At 40.0% G+C, this 16427-nt stretch overlaps 1 protein-coding gene across 3 annotated transcripts in view; it reads left to right on the top strand.

Annotated features, from left to right (window-relative positions):
• The window catches only part of GRIN2A (glutamate ionotropic receptor NMDA type subunit 2A), a 171019-nt gene that overhangs the window by 127917 nt on the left and 26675 nt on the right, over positions 1 to 16427 (top strand). For all 3 annotated transcript variants that reach the window (XM_017809079.1, XM_017809078.1, XM_017809077.1), the window contains exon 10: positions 2694 to 2854. In XM_017809079.1, the coding sequence (XP_017664568.1) occupies positions 2694 to 2854 (161 nt within the window). The remainder of the gene's footprint in view (positions 1 to 2693; positions 2855 to 16427) is intronic.

Below are 16427 nucleotides of genomic sequence, written 5' to 3'. Positions count from 1 at the left end.
AGTTCTGTTGGGTGGCACAGCACGGGGAGACAAGAATGGATTGGTTAGTCTTTAGAATAACAGTAGATCTCTCCACAACTATGATTCAAGAAGGGGGCTTTTGCATTCAATTGAAGAATTTTGTTCATGATTTAAAAAATTACCATTCCAGAAAATGTCTAGGAAGAAAATTACTTCCTAGCAAACATTGATGTATTTTGTTTCCCATCGTGGGACTTCAGGGAAAATGAATGCATGTGGGGCCCTGATCCTTTTTTCTTTCTTGCCTCATGCCTGCCACATACATCTTTTTACTGCAGTCACAGAGCCCGTGTGCTTCTCCAGGATGTGTCAGTTCACAGAATATAAATTTAATGTTATTGATGAGAACTTTATGCACTTTAGATATGAGTGCAGTGTTAGTAAAAAGATTTAAACCCTTTTCTTCTTTTACAAGTAGTCTGTGAGCAGGCAGAAGTAGCAGACAATGGTTTCAAAAAAATTATCTCCTTGTGGCTGTTAAAATTGGTTGGTTGGTGCCAAGAAATTCCAGTCTCTAAATGGTGTTTGGAACTATTCATCTGCTTTTTATCTCTGTGACTCTTGAATGAAGTAGGGCTTTTTATTCCTCTCTACTCTCCTGCAGAAATATTTTGTCTTCCTTGAATGTTCAATTTGGACAGACGTCTTAATTCTTTCAACTATTCCATGAGAGGAAACACCTCCCAACATCTTAGATTCATATGAATGGTCTTGAAAAGTGAGAATATTCAGAAGGAAACTCCATTTCTCAATTACCAGAGTACTCCACCATCACCTCCCTGTTCCCCCAGGTCCCCTGCCATACCTCAGGATTGGGAACTGAGCTTGCAGAGTACTCACCACAACTGAATTTCCAAATAAATGTCAGAGATATGAGCAGCAGCAATTTCTAGAGGTCTTGAAATCGACAATGTTTCTTTAATTATTTTTTTCCCTTTCTATTGACTGGGAAATTTGATACAGATATTAGGAGATATTGGAAGTCATCTCAATACTTCAGAGATACATTAACTGTAGATTTAAATAAAGTTGATAGCAAGCTATATTTTTATCAGTAGAATCTCTGGACATATATTTAAAAGGAGGTTTTGTTTCAGTGCTGCATAATAAACTCAAAATAGGAGATAGCAAATATAGACTAAGAACCATGACTAGTGTACAGTGTAATTTTAGTGCATAGGTCAATTACTATGTGTAAAAGTAGTAGCAAAGTAATAATTTAAACAGTAAAGCTGTGAAAAGGGAAAATGAGAAAAGTAAGACATCTGCTAGCTAAACAAATAGAGAAAAATAGAGTTCATTCCTTTATGCTTTGTCAAAATATGCTTAATTAAAATGAAGCATTTAATTGTAGTTCTGTAACAAGAAAATAGTGTTGCAGCAATAATTTCACAGTCAAGGTTTGATGGAATTGAAAATAGTCCCAGGTTTTGTATAAGCCTATTTGTATTCTCTTTGCAAATTGGTACTGTATCTTGGGAATTCTTGATGCCCTGAGACCAAATGTTAAAAAGAGAAATATTTCATGTGCAGCCCCAAAGGAATCAGCAACTGTATAAATATTATCTGTCTTTTGCAGCACAGGATATATAGATTGCTCTTCTAACTTCAACACTGAAACCTGAGTGCATTTTACCATGGAATTTATGAGTGGCTGCTTTTATCAATTGCTCAATTCAATTTCCTCGTTAGCCAGTAGTTCCTCTAATTTGAGTGACCTTTTTCATTTGTTTCTTAAAGAGACATTTTAATCTAATCCTCAGATGTCACTTGGTTTTCAAAGATATTGCAAAGGCGCATATAAAACGTTCAGATCTCTGAGCAAGAATTTTTGTGAGATTATCTGAATGATTTCCAGGTCTGAACCCTGAACGTGCCCTGGGCAATTGCCATTCCCTTGCACATATCCCCTGGCTTGTTTGTCTGTGCTGATGCAATAGTGTTATAGAATTGTAGGATAAACCTATATGCCCTCAAGCAAAATGGTTTGTAGTTTGAAACTGTGAGAATGAGTAGGGACTGGGAATATAGGTGTGAGAGCTCCAGAAGCCCTTTTCATGTCAGGGTATGTAGTTGCTGATCCCCTGGGAAAGCTGCAAGAACTTTCTTTCCCTTGAATCGTGGTGGTGGAGGGAAAGCCAGCCCTCAGCCTGTCCCTGCCTGGCAGAGCTTCCTGCCATCCCCAGCACTCCTCCGGGACCGGTGTGTTGTGCTCCCTGTTGGATGCTGAGAATGATCCTCTTTCCCTTTCTTCCCCCACAGTGTCCCAGCTGAGCTGGAAGTGTGAAATGACTGCCAACAAAGCACTGTTTTCTTTTCACTGCTGTTTACCAGTGTGTCTGCTGGCACTTTGGGTTCTCTAGGGAGAATGCTGGCAGATGAGGATCTTCCAGCATCTCTCTGCTCCAGTTTCTGCTGTCCTGCCATATTACAGTGCTTGAAAGAAAGTCACATTTGAGTGGCAAAATTGAGCTGGTTATACTTTGTAGATGCTTTTGTAAGTTCAGTCAGTGTGAAGATGGTTTCTGGTATAATAGACCTGAGCTAACCCACAGCATTTGCCTAGAAGAAATTCGAGGCAAATTATACAACTTCTGTGTTTTTCAGCTTGAAATTGCCCTTCGTTACATTTTGAATGCCTGAAACACTTTGCTTTTCCCCTTTCTTTCTAGTTTCAAAGGCCACATGATTACTCACCTCCTTTTCGATTTGGAACGGTCCCAAATGGAAGCACTGAGAGGAATATCAGAAACAACTACCCTGATATGCACCTTTACATGACGAAGTTTAATCAGAAAGGAGTTGAAGATGCCTTGGTCAGCTTGAAAACTGGGTGAGCTTTTTCCCATGAATTTTAAAGAATACTGTAGACTTTGCAGAAACTGAGAAATACTGATCTGTGCTTTGATACTGAACAGACTGATGTCAGGCTGCTGTGCAGTAATGTTTTTTTTTTTTTTTTATTTCAACTGCACTGTACAGATATCAGAAAGGAAAACGATTGCCTGTGATTTGTATGGCTATTTTAAAATTACTTGGAAGCCTCAGTGTCCTATGTAAAATAGTTTCAAAGGGCAGAATTAGTGTTTCTCAGATTTGAAGACAGATGATCCAGATGGACCTGGGTTTGGCTGGAGGCTCGCAGAACGTGTTTTGTATAGTTCCTTGTTTTCTTTGCAGTACTGTCTAATCCTGCCTCTGACAATCTTAGTAAGTATTCTGGCAAATATTATTGTCCTTTTTTCTCAAGATCTGAGATTTAGACTTGAGTGCCATCCATCCTTTTCTCTCTCTGAAGTAGCCCATTCTGCCTGGTTGGACAAAGAGGCTGAATTTTCATTCTTAATCCTCCAAAGGTATGAGAGTGACTCACTACTCACATCAGTATTCATCTGGGTGACAGGAATGTGTGAGCTCTAGTAGTTTTTTCTAAAGGCTTGTTAGTAACATGTGCATTTTTGTTAATAATACCATAATCATAATTTATCAATATACTTTATTTATGTTTCGTTTTGAAGTGAGAAGACTTAAGTTACTGTGGTGGGTTTAAGTACATCTACTCCAGTGGATGTTTCAAGGAGCATCTCTCCTGCTATTATTTATGGTGATGACAGGACACATTTCTTCCTACAGGAAAATAACCTGTTACTTTTGGTCCTTTTTGGGGAACTGCCTATCATTTTAATTTTTACTTTCATTCTCCCAAACCTGTATTTCTTATGCAAAACACCTTGAAATTCCCAAGTCTTTTCTTAGAGTGAAGATTCCTTTCTTTAAAAAGTTACCCTTCCAGCTGTTTCCTTCACTGTTGTCTCCATGCTGCCGCCTGGACTCTCTCTGTCCTCATTTCTCAGGGCATTCTCAACTGGCACTTCCCAGGTGTGGTTTGTCCCATCCTAGGACAGACACGTAACACAGCGTGAGATCAGCCTTGCCCAGCATCTCCCAGACTGGAGCTCCTGCTCTGACCGAGCCCATGCAAGTTACATTTCCTGGGTGACAGCTAAATTATGCATTAGAGGTAGTCAGCTGAATGCTGCCATTCCTGCTGTGAATTTTTAAAGAAGGAGCTGTCCTTGATTTCAGCCATTGCCGGGGCTGGTTCTGTTGGGTGGATGGTTTATCTGGGGGATGTGTACTCCCTGTACTTTTCCCCAACCATTTGTGCTACTGAAAGCCCTGAAAAACTGCTGTTAGCTTTAAAATCAGGCCACCTGTCAGACACTTCAGCATGAAAATGGGGGAGGGGGAGATACCTGACTGCAGGGTTGTTCAGGTCATCCACTAAAACTCAGGCTGGCTGCTCCTGTGCCAGCTGCTGCTCTCCCTCAAAAGCTTTGCTCCTTCTGATGGCATAAACTATTCATTTTTTATAGATTTCTTTTTCCCTGCTGAAGTTGCTTTCCTCTTCTAAGTGGTTGCTCAGTGTGAAGGCCCCCAGGTGTGTACCTTGCTCCCCTTGACTGATATTCCTGCAGCAGATGGTACAAATCAGCTGCCTCATGAGTGTTTTCTGGATCAATATAAGTAACTGCCACACACAGCTGTGCTCCTTAGGCTTGTGCCTGGTGGCACCTACAGAAGGATTTAACAGTATGGCATCGGCTGCTTTCAGACCTGTATTCTTCAAAACCATCATTTTTCACTTTTTATGCCAATTTTTCTGTTCTGTTCCTCAGTATGGGTTGCTGTGGCTTCTTCCTTTCCCCCTGATGAATTACTTGACCAGGTTCTTTCTCTCTCTGTGTAAAGTTTGTCCTTTCATCTTTAACTAGACCTGACTGAGCTTCCCCCCTCCCTGGCTTACTTCATCCCTTCATCCCATGATTTGTAGTACATCTTGTCCCATGGAGTCTGTGTTGCTGTGGCTTTTTTGAGGATGACCTGTCTCTTCTTCCTCAAACCGCTTCTACTTCCAAGCAAATGTATAGTTTCTATTTTCCTCTTCAGTACTTGTGTTCTGCTCACCTTATTACAGCTGTTTTGTGTCTTTTTTCATCTCTATCTCTTTCCAAATCTATTCCTGTATTTTTATTTATTTATTTATTTTTCATTCTGATCACTGGAGGTAGAACAAGTGACTTTTCTTATGCGTGGTAAAGCTTGCTGCTTCTGCACAGCTTTTTGAAGATGAACTACCTGATAATTACAGTCATGATGTATAGACCAGAGAAGGACTTGCAAAGATTATCTGGTTGATAACTGCTGCCATGAGGTAAAATAAATTGTACCTGTGTTATTCCTGAAAAGTGTTTGTGTAACCTGTATGTATTTCCAATCTCAATTTTAAAACTACTTTTTCTTGGTTGAAAACATGAGATTTAGTCCCCTTTAGTTCCTTTTATATGTTTGATTCTAATTTTAAGGTGGAGCAAAAAATACCAGCAATGAGGCAATACTTAAAGACTGAATAATAGTACCCATCTTGCCCCTGAGCTAAATAGAATGAAATTGTAAGTAGTGTCTTGTCACAGTTCAGTCTGGTTTTGCTGTATCTCAAACTCTTAAATCTTTTAATCAGCTTTAATTAGCATTAGCATCTTGAGGTGTATTGGGAATATCTTGATCTCTGAGGCCATTGTGTTTAAAACATAATGTTACTGAGTTAAACTGGAAGAAGAAAGTGGGAAAACAAACATAAAGTTTCAGATGCACAGATTTCTGAAAACAAATTAGAACCAAAACTTTTTTGTTTTGTTTTGGGTTTTTTTTTAATCTCACTTTCTCTCAAGAAGCGGAAAATCAGCTGCTTCAGTCGGGTTGTTAACATGGCCAGGAAAAACCTCAGGGGTAGAAATACAAATAGAAATGTGCATAAAATAAATGGTTTCCCTGCCTCTATTTCCTGGTCTGCTCTAAGGGTTAGACAGGTCTTGTGCTGGAGTATTGCTGTCCACAGAGATGAGTGTGCACACAGCTGTATCTGGGTAGCCTGGAGAACATACCCAGCCCCTTCACCTTTGAGAGGTGAAGTTGGTAGTGTTTCAAAAAATTAATGTACAAGGAAAGTATCTGCTTTTGAGGTTTTTTTAATTAGAACAAGCAACTTCACTGCATGGGCAATAGGCTTGGACCTATCTTGTTCAGTTAACATCAGAAATGTTTGAGATCAACAACTTGGACATTCCGCAAATCGAAGTGGAAATGAGATTTTTGCTTTAGTCTGACACCAACATTATACCTACTCCTTCAGGGGAATCCCCATGGGGGTGTTCATTGAATCTTATTCACGAAGGCTTGTTGCTATCACTGGTAAAGGCAAATTTATCTGCTATATTGGTTTTCTCCCTTTCATAAGAAATGAATCTTTGTTTCTGAAAATATCTTTAAAAAAATCTGTAAGGTCACAGTAGTATCTATTTCTTGTCACCAGGGTCTTATTTCTGAGATTCACAGATACAGTTCTCAGAAAGCTCCTGAAACACCATTTGAACAACACCAGAACTTTAATTATTAATTAAATATATCAGTTTGCAACCAGTCCTTTTAAAAGGGAAGATCTTGTTATTGAAGTACTACTTAATAATTTTCAAGATGGCAAAATATTGTCCCTCCTTCAATGCAATGTAGTACTGAAAGGAGTCGTGATCTTACAAGCTTGTCGAAAAACATACCTGTGTTTTTCACTAAATTTCGTGCATTTAAGGGATCAGGTGGCCCACGTGTGCTGTGCTACGTGCAGAGCTTGGCATTGCTCCTTAGGCAGGACTGAGCAGCTCAGGAATTCGCTAGGTTTTTGTTCTTTAATGAGAACAGAAATGGCAGTTATTGCCCTGAGCATTATTCAGAAGAGTAAAGTCTGTGAGACATTAGCTGATGTATTCTTGGTGGGTGATGCCCAGCCCTGTTAGAGCCACGGTGGCTCCTCTGAGTTCTTTAGAAGTGTATTGATCAAATACAGTTTTAAAAATGCATGGCAAGCATTTCTGTCTATGCTTCATTTAATTCATCTACATTTTGAGAATCCTCTCTCCCAGAAAGGCAGATCCTATTGATTTTGCTTCTTGAAGAGAGAATAAGTCCCCAAATAGGAAGTTGCTGATTATTGTGTTATGTTTACAGTGGCTCTTTGGGTTTGTTTGTTTGTTTGCCGGGCTGTATTTTTCCTGAAGAGATTATAATAAAAGAGTACTATCTTCTTGCAGGCAAAACCACCTGTCCCATTGTAATTCTCTGGTGTGGGTTGTATGAGCTCATAGCTGTTGAGTTTCCATGCAGTGTTTCTCTGCGTGTGAGTGATTTGCTGCTGTAGAGCTGTCAAGAGGAAAAATTGCAACAGCAGTAAACTGGAAATGCATTTCATGTTCTCACCTTTGCCCCAGCACATCTACAGTGGCGTATAGTCTGGGATTTAACTGCTAATGGCTGAAAGGAGGAAAATTTAATTGGGAAAGGCTTTTTTTATTCTTGGGTTAAAATGGGAGATGTTCACTTGCCTGCTGCCCATCACTTCATCTCAAGGAACCTGCAGCAAGGAATCCCTGGTGTTCCACAGGGAAGCAGCCTCTTGTACAGCTGCTTAATAAAACAATTTTTATTTTCAACCCCAGCTGTGGCTGTATATTCAGCGATTTGATGCTGAAATTTACCTGGGACTTCATCTGCCTTTCTGTTAAAGGTACAACGCTTAGGACTTTATACACATATGGAGTTTAATTCCTGATTCCTAGTTGTCTCTGACATGCTGGTGGAATTATGAAGCTTCTTGGAATGGGTGGTGCTGTGGTGGCAGCACATCTGCACTGCCAGAGCCATGACAGATACAGCCTCGCATGTGGGGGGTCATCACATGTGTGATTTTATATCCACACAATTAATGAGCTGCACCCTGAGGAGCTGCTCTGGGCCTGCAGGGTGTCCTGAGCTGTCACCACTCGGAGAGGGACACGTGATGATTCCATTCCTCAACATCCTTTCATGGCAAATGCCAGCAGAAACACCTGGAAACGTCTGGGCAGTGCAAATGGCATGAGGAGTTATTTCCTCTCTGCAAGCCCTCTCTCTTGAGTGAAAACAATATGATTATTAGCATGTTTTATAATATCCTGTGGCACTAAGCAGACAAAGTGCAAGAGAAGACCCCAGAAGGCCCCAATGGCCTTTTAACCCTCCATCTCTGAGTTTATTGGCCTGAATTGGATTTTTGTTGTGCTCACAGTGATTATAAATTGTATCCAATTCACAGCTTCACACACTCTGTTATTTGCTGAACAAATACAACCAGGTCAGAGGCTGCCCTGGCAGCTTGTGCTGTGTGGCACAGGCATAACCAGGAGGCAAAAATCCCTGTTTCTGTCAGCTGGAACAGGGTTCAGATTGTGCCCAGCAGGTCCTTCTGTTAATTAGGTCTGCCAATTAAAGTGGTGATGTGCCTAAAGTTAAAAACAAACCCGACTTGTCTTTTAGGCAGCAGCTCACATCTCCACTTCAATGCAAAACTTATTTCAATATTTTCAATTTATTTTTCCAGGAAAATTGCCATCAAAATTTTTACCAAAGGAAAACCTTCCCAGTTTTTGTTCTTACTGTGGTTCATACCTTTTCACCTCAAATGAGGAGGGAAAGCTGTGAGAGAAGTTGTCTGAAATAAAAATTACAGGTTTTTTTTTTTTTTCATTAAAAGCACAAATTATTCTTATGGGCAGATAATAATGGCTTACAACCAGAACTCGCAGAAATGTTAAGCACATATAGAATGTCAAACTTTTAAACTAGTGGCTCAGTATTTTTTGACTGTTTCTGATTGACAACACCTTGCAGTGTTTATGAGAATATTCACACTTAGACTTTTAATGTTATAGTACACAGAGCAATTCTTTCACCAATTTTTAAGAATTTGCCAGAGGTGGTTGACTCTGAAGAGTGTTTGAGGGAGGAACGAAAAGTTCAGTGGGCAGCATGAGATGTCTGTAGTCATAATGACTTATTGCTTGCAACCCTCCTGGATGCCTGTTATGATACATGAATAGAGAAACTATGCTGGAGACAGCTTTAGCACAAGCACTACTTTATGCAGCTAAATTTTAAAATAATATGTCCAATAATATTATATCCAGCTATCAGTCTAAAACATGATGTTTTCCTCCTTTCACATGGGCTACTTGTCAGAGCTCCCTATTCTGAGCCTGCTTGGGTTTTGTGCTTCTCCCGAGCTTTAAAAACAGGATTTAAAAATCAAATGCAGCAGCTGAAATAGCCCCTTCTTAGCTGGGTGATCTTTACTCATGTTTTTAAGATGTCACTGAAACAGCAGCCTGTAGTTGAAGTATGTCCTGATCTTAATGAAGAGGGAATGATGTTCTCCTCTTTCAAAGCGTGAAGGCTTTCTTTGGGGATGCTCAAAATTTAAACACCAATTTAACTATTGAATCTGAAACTTATGTGTTTCACTTGTCATTGGAGAAGTATTTTCCTGACTCTGCATCTGTTGTTAAGAGGAAAGTGCTGATCAATCTGACTTACATCTCCAAGTGTTTCATTAAGGAGAAATGTTTAAGAAAATTACTGTCCATATTTTCATGAGATCCATAGGATAAAAGATGTTTGTCAGACTCTGAAAGGGCAACCACGGTGGGGTTGGATCAAGACTTGATGATCTCAGAGGTCCCTTCCAACCTGACTGATTCTATGATTCTATGAATTGTGCCAGGTGATCATTCTTTTAAGGTGGTGGTGAATCCAAAACATGAATCAGAGAATCATAGAATATTCTGAGTTGGAACAGACTCACAATGACATAAGGTGAAAAATTAATATTTCAGATAATTCACTGTCAATGGCAGTTATAACTAATGGTCAGGAATATAAAATAGCTTAGAGGACTGATTTATCCACCTCCTGGATTGCACTATTTCCGTACAAAGGCACTCACTGGACCATTTTTCTGGATATAACTTTTGGACATTTTTGGATGCTGACGCTTAGAAGAATTAATTTCTGCAGCTGGTCTGAAAGACAAAATAAAAAAACTCAATAGAGCTGTGAGAGAGGACTATGGAGACTCCTTAGAAAAAAGTAGAACTGAACTTTGATTTTAAAACAGTCAGATGAAACCTAAAACTGAGCTGGACTGTGTCTGAAGCACCGATGAGTTCAGGCAGCTTTTGCCATAAATCATATATGGAGTATCATCTTTTATGCCTGCACGCCTTCTGTCTCATAGCTGGAGTGGAAATACCTTCAGAAATTGTTGTTCTGTGGTACTGACAAGTGGAAATAACCACAACTGTCAACCACTTAAGATATTATTGTTCGAGTAAAAGTGGCCATCAGTTGGTCTCTCCTCTTTGCACTCTCCTCTCTCTCTCAGTCTCTCCCTGTGTCTTTTCTCTGTAACGTTCAGCAGTGATTGATAGAATATTGCATTTGTGGAGTTAAACTGACATAGTTACCGTCTGGAGATCAGATGTTGTGAATACCAAATTAAACAAGCTCAGAAAGAAACAGAAGGGATTGGTGGAAGGTGAGTAATTTGGAGCTGTTCAACCCGATGGGGTTAACACAGCCTGGAGCACATGAAATGCCCATTTGTCTAAAGCCCAAAAGATCTGTTCAGGGACAGTAGCATCCATGCCTGCCTTCTTTATTTTATTCCCCCTCTCTATTGTTTGCAGTAATCTTCTGCCATAGGTTATTAGGTCCTAAGTCTAAGCCAGTGAGGATCTGCTGCCCACATAGGGGTATTCCTCACCATATATATTTGGGGGGAAACATCTAAGTCAAAGAGCACTGAACAGAGATCCAGAACTACCTGGGAGAGCAAAACATTTGCTCTTCTCCAGAATGTCTACTTATCCCTGTCAATTTTGACAGTAAGTGCTAAATTATTGTACAAATATAAATGCACTTTCCTCAAAACCATAGGAAGGAGCAAATAATGTAACGATTTCCTTCCTAACCTTCTGTAAAAAAAGAAATCTCTGCTAAACAGTTTTGACCCATTCAGTATTTTCTCTCGTGGTTGAACAGGTTCAGACAACTTCTGCAATCAATGACTTCATTTAGTTTGGCATCAGGTGGCTGGGATAACTTCATTTTTATGTAAATTATGATGCTGTCTGTTGTACTTCAATCTAATATTTGTTTCAATGTTCATTCTAATGTTCATTTTGGCATTGCACTCTGAGGGCAATGGTTTCCAGTGGACGTTACAGCTGTAGCCACCCAAGCTGAGAACTGGGGAGCTGGTTTGCAACTGGGCAACTGCTGCCTGCGCTGAAAGGCCACGGAGATATGAAAACATTTAAATTTGCTGTTCCATTTAAAATATTTTCTCAGAGGATCTGTTCACTGAAGTATCAGTTCTAAAATCTAATACCTTAAAAGAAATGTGTGCCTGGATGAGCACAATTTTCCTGCTTTTGCTGCTGGTGTTACTGCTGAAGTGAGCAGAGTGCAGGGTTTGCACACAAAGTGCCACCAAGCTGGCAGCACAGAGATAAAGACTCCACTTGTGGCAGGATTTTCTGGCATCAGTTTTTCTGATGGGTGATCCCTGTTTCCCCATAACTTGCTTTCCTTTCAGGAAACACAGTTATTCTCATATTCTTGTAATTCTTACATTTTCAGGAATTTCTTCATGGCCATAAGATTAATCCATTGCTTCTTTTGCTGTTTTTTTTTTTTGTTTGGTTGGTTGGTTGGTTGGTTGGTTGGTTTTTTGTTTGTTTTTTTTTTTGTTTGGTTTTGTTTGTTTGTTTGTTTTGGGTTTTTTATTTTATTTTTTGGTTTTTTTTTGTTGTTGTTGTTTTTTAGGTTATCTCATGTGTCTGTTATTACCATTTTTAGGTTATGCAGTTCTCTATCTATTATCTTTAAATATTACAAAGTGCCTGGAAATTAAATGAACAGGTGGAAGTAGCTGTGTCCCATCTAACCCCTCTTTTGAGAAGCTATTCTAAGTTTTAGTATTAATTGGATTTGGGGTTGAGATCAGCTGCTTGGTGAGCTGTGCTGAATTTATCCTTTATTATGCTATTGTAACTGGGACAAAACCTTTAATCTAAAAATATATTCCCCCTACTCGGCTCTTCAGATTTTTGTGTTTTGATAAACTGATGCGTTGCAAAAAACTTCTTGGCTTGGCTTCTGAGACGTGAAGTGGGACACTCTTCCATTGTATAAATTAATCATAAAGGCCAACTAAATTTTCCATTATTTTATTGCTAAGGGAAATGTTGGAGGGACTGGGAAGGTGGATGGACAGAGGGAATGGGAGCTCCTGTGAGGGAGGAGGGTGAGTGTTCCTGTTCAGGTGACCACAGCCAAGTGACGGAGGAGAGTTAACAGCGGGTTTTGTGGCAGCTGGGATTGCCCTGACAGGAGGTGCAGCCTCCACAATCTCTCACTGTGGAGTTAATGTCTGTCAGAACTCGCTCTTTCAAATTTTATGTCTCCATTTTTTGTGTGAAGATTGAAGTGAGGACAGAGCTGGGAGAAGAGTTGGAAGCTCATTCCCTGCTCACAGGTTCACCATGTAACTGGGTTATACTTTGCTAAGCTGTGTTGTTGCAGGGGGCTGGTTGTTGAATTTTCCTCTAATGAATTGGCAGTGTCAAGATGTCAAGAAATCCATTCAGTGCACGTGAAGTTCAGTTCTACGTGGAGCTATTTGAATATGTACTAAAAGAGAAAGTCGCTGCTGGTGATGAAATGCATCAGATAACCTGAAATACATTTTAGTAAAATCTGGGCAAAAGAAATCAACAGTTCTTCGTGCTAAAGGTTAAATATGTGCTTCTCTTGCTGCAGCAGTATCAAAGTATCACTTTAGAGGGCTTTCATTGAAGCCTCATCTTCAGAGCAGTGTCCTTTCCCTTTGGTTGCTGCGTCGTTCCACGGTGACCTTTCAGCACTGCATCCCCTGGACACAGAGACACACAAATGACCCTGTGTACCTCACTGTGCACTCTTGACATACTTTCTTTTATCTCTTCTGTGGAGAAAGAAGGGATAAAGTATAAATTCGTAATGTAAATCCCTCATATTTTAAACCCAGTATTTTTGCACTTGCTGCCTTCCCAGCAACGCTATTGATGATCTCTAAAATATGTGCTTATGCTTAATCCAACCTTAAGTGGATACCTTTTTTTTTTTTTTTTGGCTTAATACCAAATTATAAATGCTACTTTAAGGGTCATGTAAGGCAATGCAATTTATTTTTAAAAGCAAAAAAAAAAAAAGCTGAAAAGTAGTGGAGATTTTTGCAGAATGTTTTTAAAATGAGCTGTGTTTCTCCAAAACTAAATGATGATGGGGTTAAAGAGGGGAAGTGGTGTTAAAAATATTGTTTGAGGATTCACAGGCTTCCAGTCTGATATTTGCAATAAGACAGTAATTTCAAATATTGTTCTTTCAAGAGACACAAATGGAGTCTTATTAAGCAGATATGACACCTGCTATGTAATAATCTTTGTAGTCTCTTTTGCATTTATTTACAACCAGATTTGAGGAGTGAATCTCTCAGTTTAAGACACCCAGGCAAATTTAAAAAATGGGTCTGATTTCATTCACTGCCTTTCCTCAGAATAAAATTTATGTAATTCATAATGAATAATTATTCTTAAATATGCAGTTGACCTTTAAATTTTCAGAATAAGCCCCAGAAGGTGCATATTTGAGTTGCAAGATACTCTTCATCAAAAATAATGTAGAAGAGTCATTGTGATACAGCTGTTTGCTGCCAAATGCAGTGCAAGCACGTTGCTACGATGAGGCACTTCTGTGTTACATTCATCCTGGTTTGTGTAAACCAAATCTGTGTTGGTAACAATACACAGCTTTTGTCTGGCCATGAAAAGAATATATTTGGGGTGTTAGAAAACACAAAGAAATGAGAGTGAGGAAAAATTGATTCTAAAGTTAATGTCCTGGATCTGACAGATGAATACTGCACCAAACAGTACCACTTTAGCAAGAAATTAATTCTGCTGTGGATATTTTATGTTTGAATTTACTGCAGCACTTGAAAACTGGAAAGCAACTTCAGTCATGCTCCAGTTTCTCTGATCCTCAAGGGAAACACAATATTATTTGTTCTATACACTCCAATGCTGGACAGCAAAATAGAGGAAGGGGAATAAACAGGCCTACACTGAACATACCTCTCCTTTTCCTAGTACTGTGACACAGAGCACAGCAGGACACAAAGTAACTGAAAGAGATGGATTTCTAATGTGCTGGATTGCTGCTTATGGGTCCAGAACTGCTGAGCACATTGGCATTTTAGAGTTTTCCTTCTCATTCCCTCAAGAAAACAAAATCGCTGAAGGATTATGTAGTTGGTTAAGGAAGCAAAGGAACATTTTCCAACCGAGTTATACTTCAGTTGCTGAGGAATAAGTGACTAATAAAGGAGCATTTTCCTAATCCTTCTTTTCAGTTTCCATCATAGGAATTTGAGAAATAAAGATATGGAAAATTATAGGGAACTGTTTTCAGCTTTTCTGAAATTGCTTTTCTGTACCTTTTCCTTTAACTTTAATTTTCTTTACACAGGCATTTTTGAATGTGTGCAGCAATGTTTGAGAATGGGTTTTTGCAATAGCTATTCTGATATTTCAACTCTTATCCTTCTTGATGACTCATAAATGTTTAGGTACAAGACTGTCCACATTTGTTTTTCACAGATCTCCCACTTCAAATTATTACATTCACTGATGCTCTTTTTTGTTTTTCTAGGACTATTCCAATTCATAATTTTATAACACCTGATGTTCTCCTATGCTGTGGGAGCTAAAATTCTCCCCACCCCCTTTCCTCTTGGTGCTTGCTACGTGATGAAAGACATTTGCCTTTGTAGTCACTCTTATGTAAATATTCCTAACTGTTTATTGTTCCCCCTAGCCAGGATTATCGCAGGAGTTCTGAGGAAGTTTGCAAACCTGCCTATTGCTCAGATGAGTCATAGCACTGTGGTCCTGTTCCTCTGCACTGGCTGAAAGTGCCTGGCGTTTTTGATGAGTTCATGGCAGTTATAAACCTTGTCTCTTGCTGCATCCCAGTCCTGATAGTTCTCCTTCAGCTTTCTACTAATTCTTACCAGTTTATTTAAACCTACACAGTGTGACAAAGCTTTTCACTCCCCGAAGTGGCTGCACTGAAGTGACAAGTTAATTGGTTCATTTGTACGTGACTAAGGTTTGCAGGAGGCTCTGAGCCTCCCCGGGTGTGGGTGCTGTGCTGCCTGGGAGCTGTTCTGCAGGGAGGATGTAACTCCAGCACAGAGTGGTCAGCGCTCAGAGCACTGCAAAGCTTCTCATGTGTGCAACACAGTTCAGTTTTGCTGCCACAAGAACAAGGAACAGGGAGAGCTGGAGGTCCAGGCTTGCCAGTCCTGCCTGGAGGATGACAAGACAAGGATGGGCTTCCGTGTCCAGCAGTCCCTGCTGTGCTCACAGCCCGGCTCCTCCACCAGAGCCAAGCAAAACAACAGCTGTGCCTTTCCCCACACAGACATAGCAGGAAGGAAAGTCCTCTCTGTTCCCAGCAGCCTTCTGGCCTGTGCCTTCCTCCAGAGCTGATGCTCGCTGCCAGCTCTGCAAACAACTCAGAAAGGGTCACATTTTTGGACTTGCCCAGATTTTGCTGTCTTCGTTTTTGGAAACGCTTACTGAAAAATGTTTGAAGTTATCTGAAAGTTCTTAAAAATTTGGAGTGTCAGGAATTCACCTCCTGGTGATGGAGGAGTTGGGTGCCCTAACATCTGAGAACTTCAGTTGGGGCTTGTTACTCCCTGCCCACGCTGCAGGGGTACAGCATGTTCTGAAGCTTTGCAGGAACAGTACTTCTGTAATCAGCTCATGATGAAGAGATAATTGAACCTTGAGAGGCCATAAGATTTATGTTGGAAATGGGGGATATATATTCTGAATATGAGTTTGTATTTGTAGATACCAAGACTTTTTTCAGGGCAATCAACTTTTTGATTTACAGTTCAGACATTGGGCAGCAACTCATAGAAGAACCCTCAGCTCTAGGCATCTGTCAGGAAAGTGCCTCATGTTTTTAAACTGATTTGCCTAATGAGATTTATTGTGACCTTATAGAAGTAGTATAGAAAAAGCCCTCAAAAGTAAAGCCTTCAGCACCATCAGAACCTGCTCTCCTCATTGTACCCACTGCAGTGATGCCCAGACTCCTGGGAAACAGGGGGTGTGGTTCCACAGCGAGTGAGTGAAACTGTGATTGAGCCTCGTCTTTCTGTCCCAAGGTTTGACTAACGTTTAGTGACTCAGGAGGCAAACTGCCTGGGAAGAGTGTGATTTCTGAGGTAGCACAAAGCTTTTGCCCTGGAGCCTTTAGCAAAGAGATCTGTTTCCTTTGTATTTCTGACTGAGACTGTTTTGACAGAAGAATAGCTGACTCTTTATGTTTTCTCTGTGTTTGCCAGCATGTGTTTTATGTGC

The sequence above is a fragment of the Lepidothrix coronata genome, unplaced genomic scaffold, assembly GCF_001604755.1.
Source record: "Lepidothrix coronata isolate B3197 unplaced genomic scaffold, Lepidothrix_coronata-1.0 Scaffold24, whole genome shotgun sequence".
In the NCBI taxonomy this organism is placed as follows: Eukaryota; Metazoa; Chordata; class Aves; order Passeriformes; family Pipridae; genus Lepidothrix; species Lepidothrix coronata.
The sequence above is the reverse complement of the archived record's forward strand: the minus strand, read 5'-3'. Positions and strand labels throughout refer to the sequence as shown.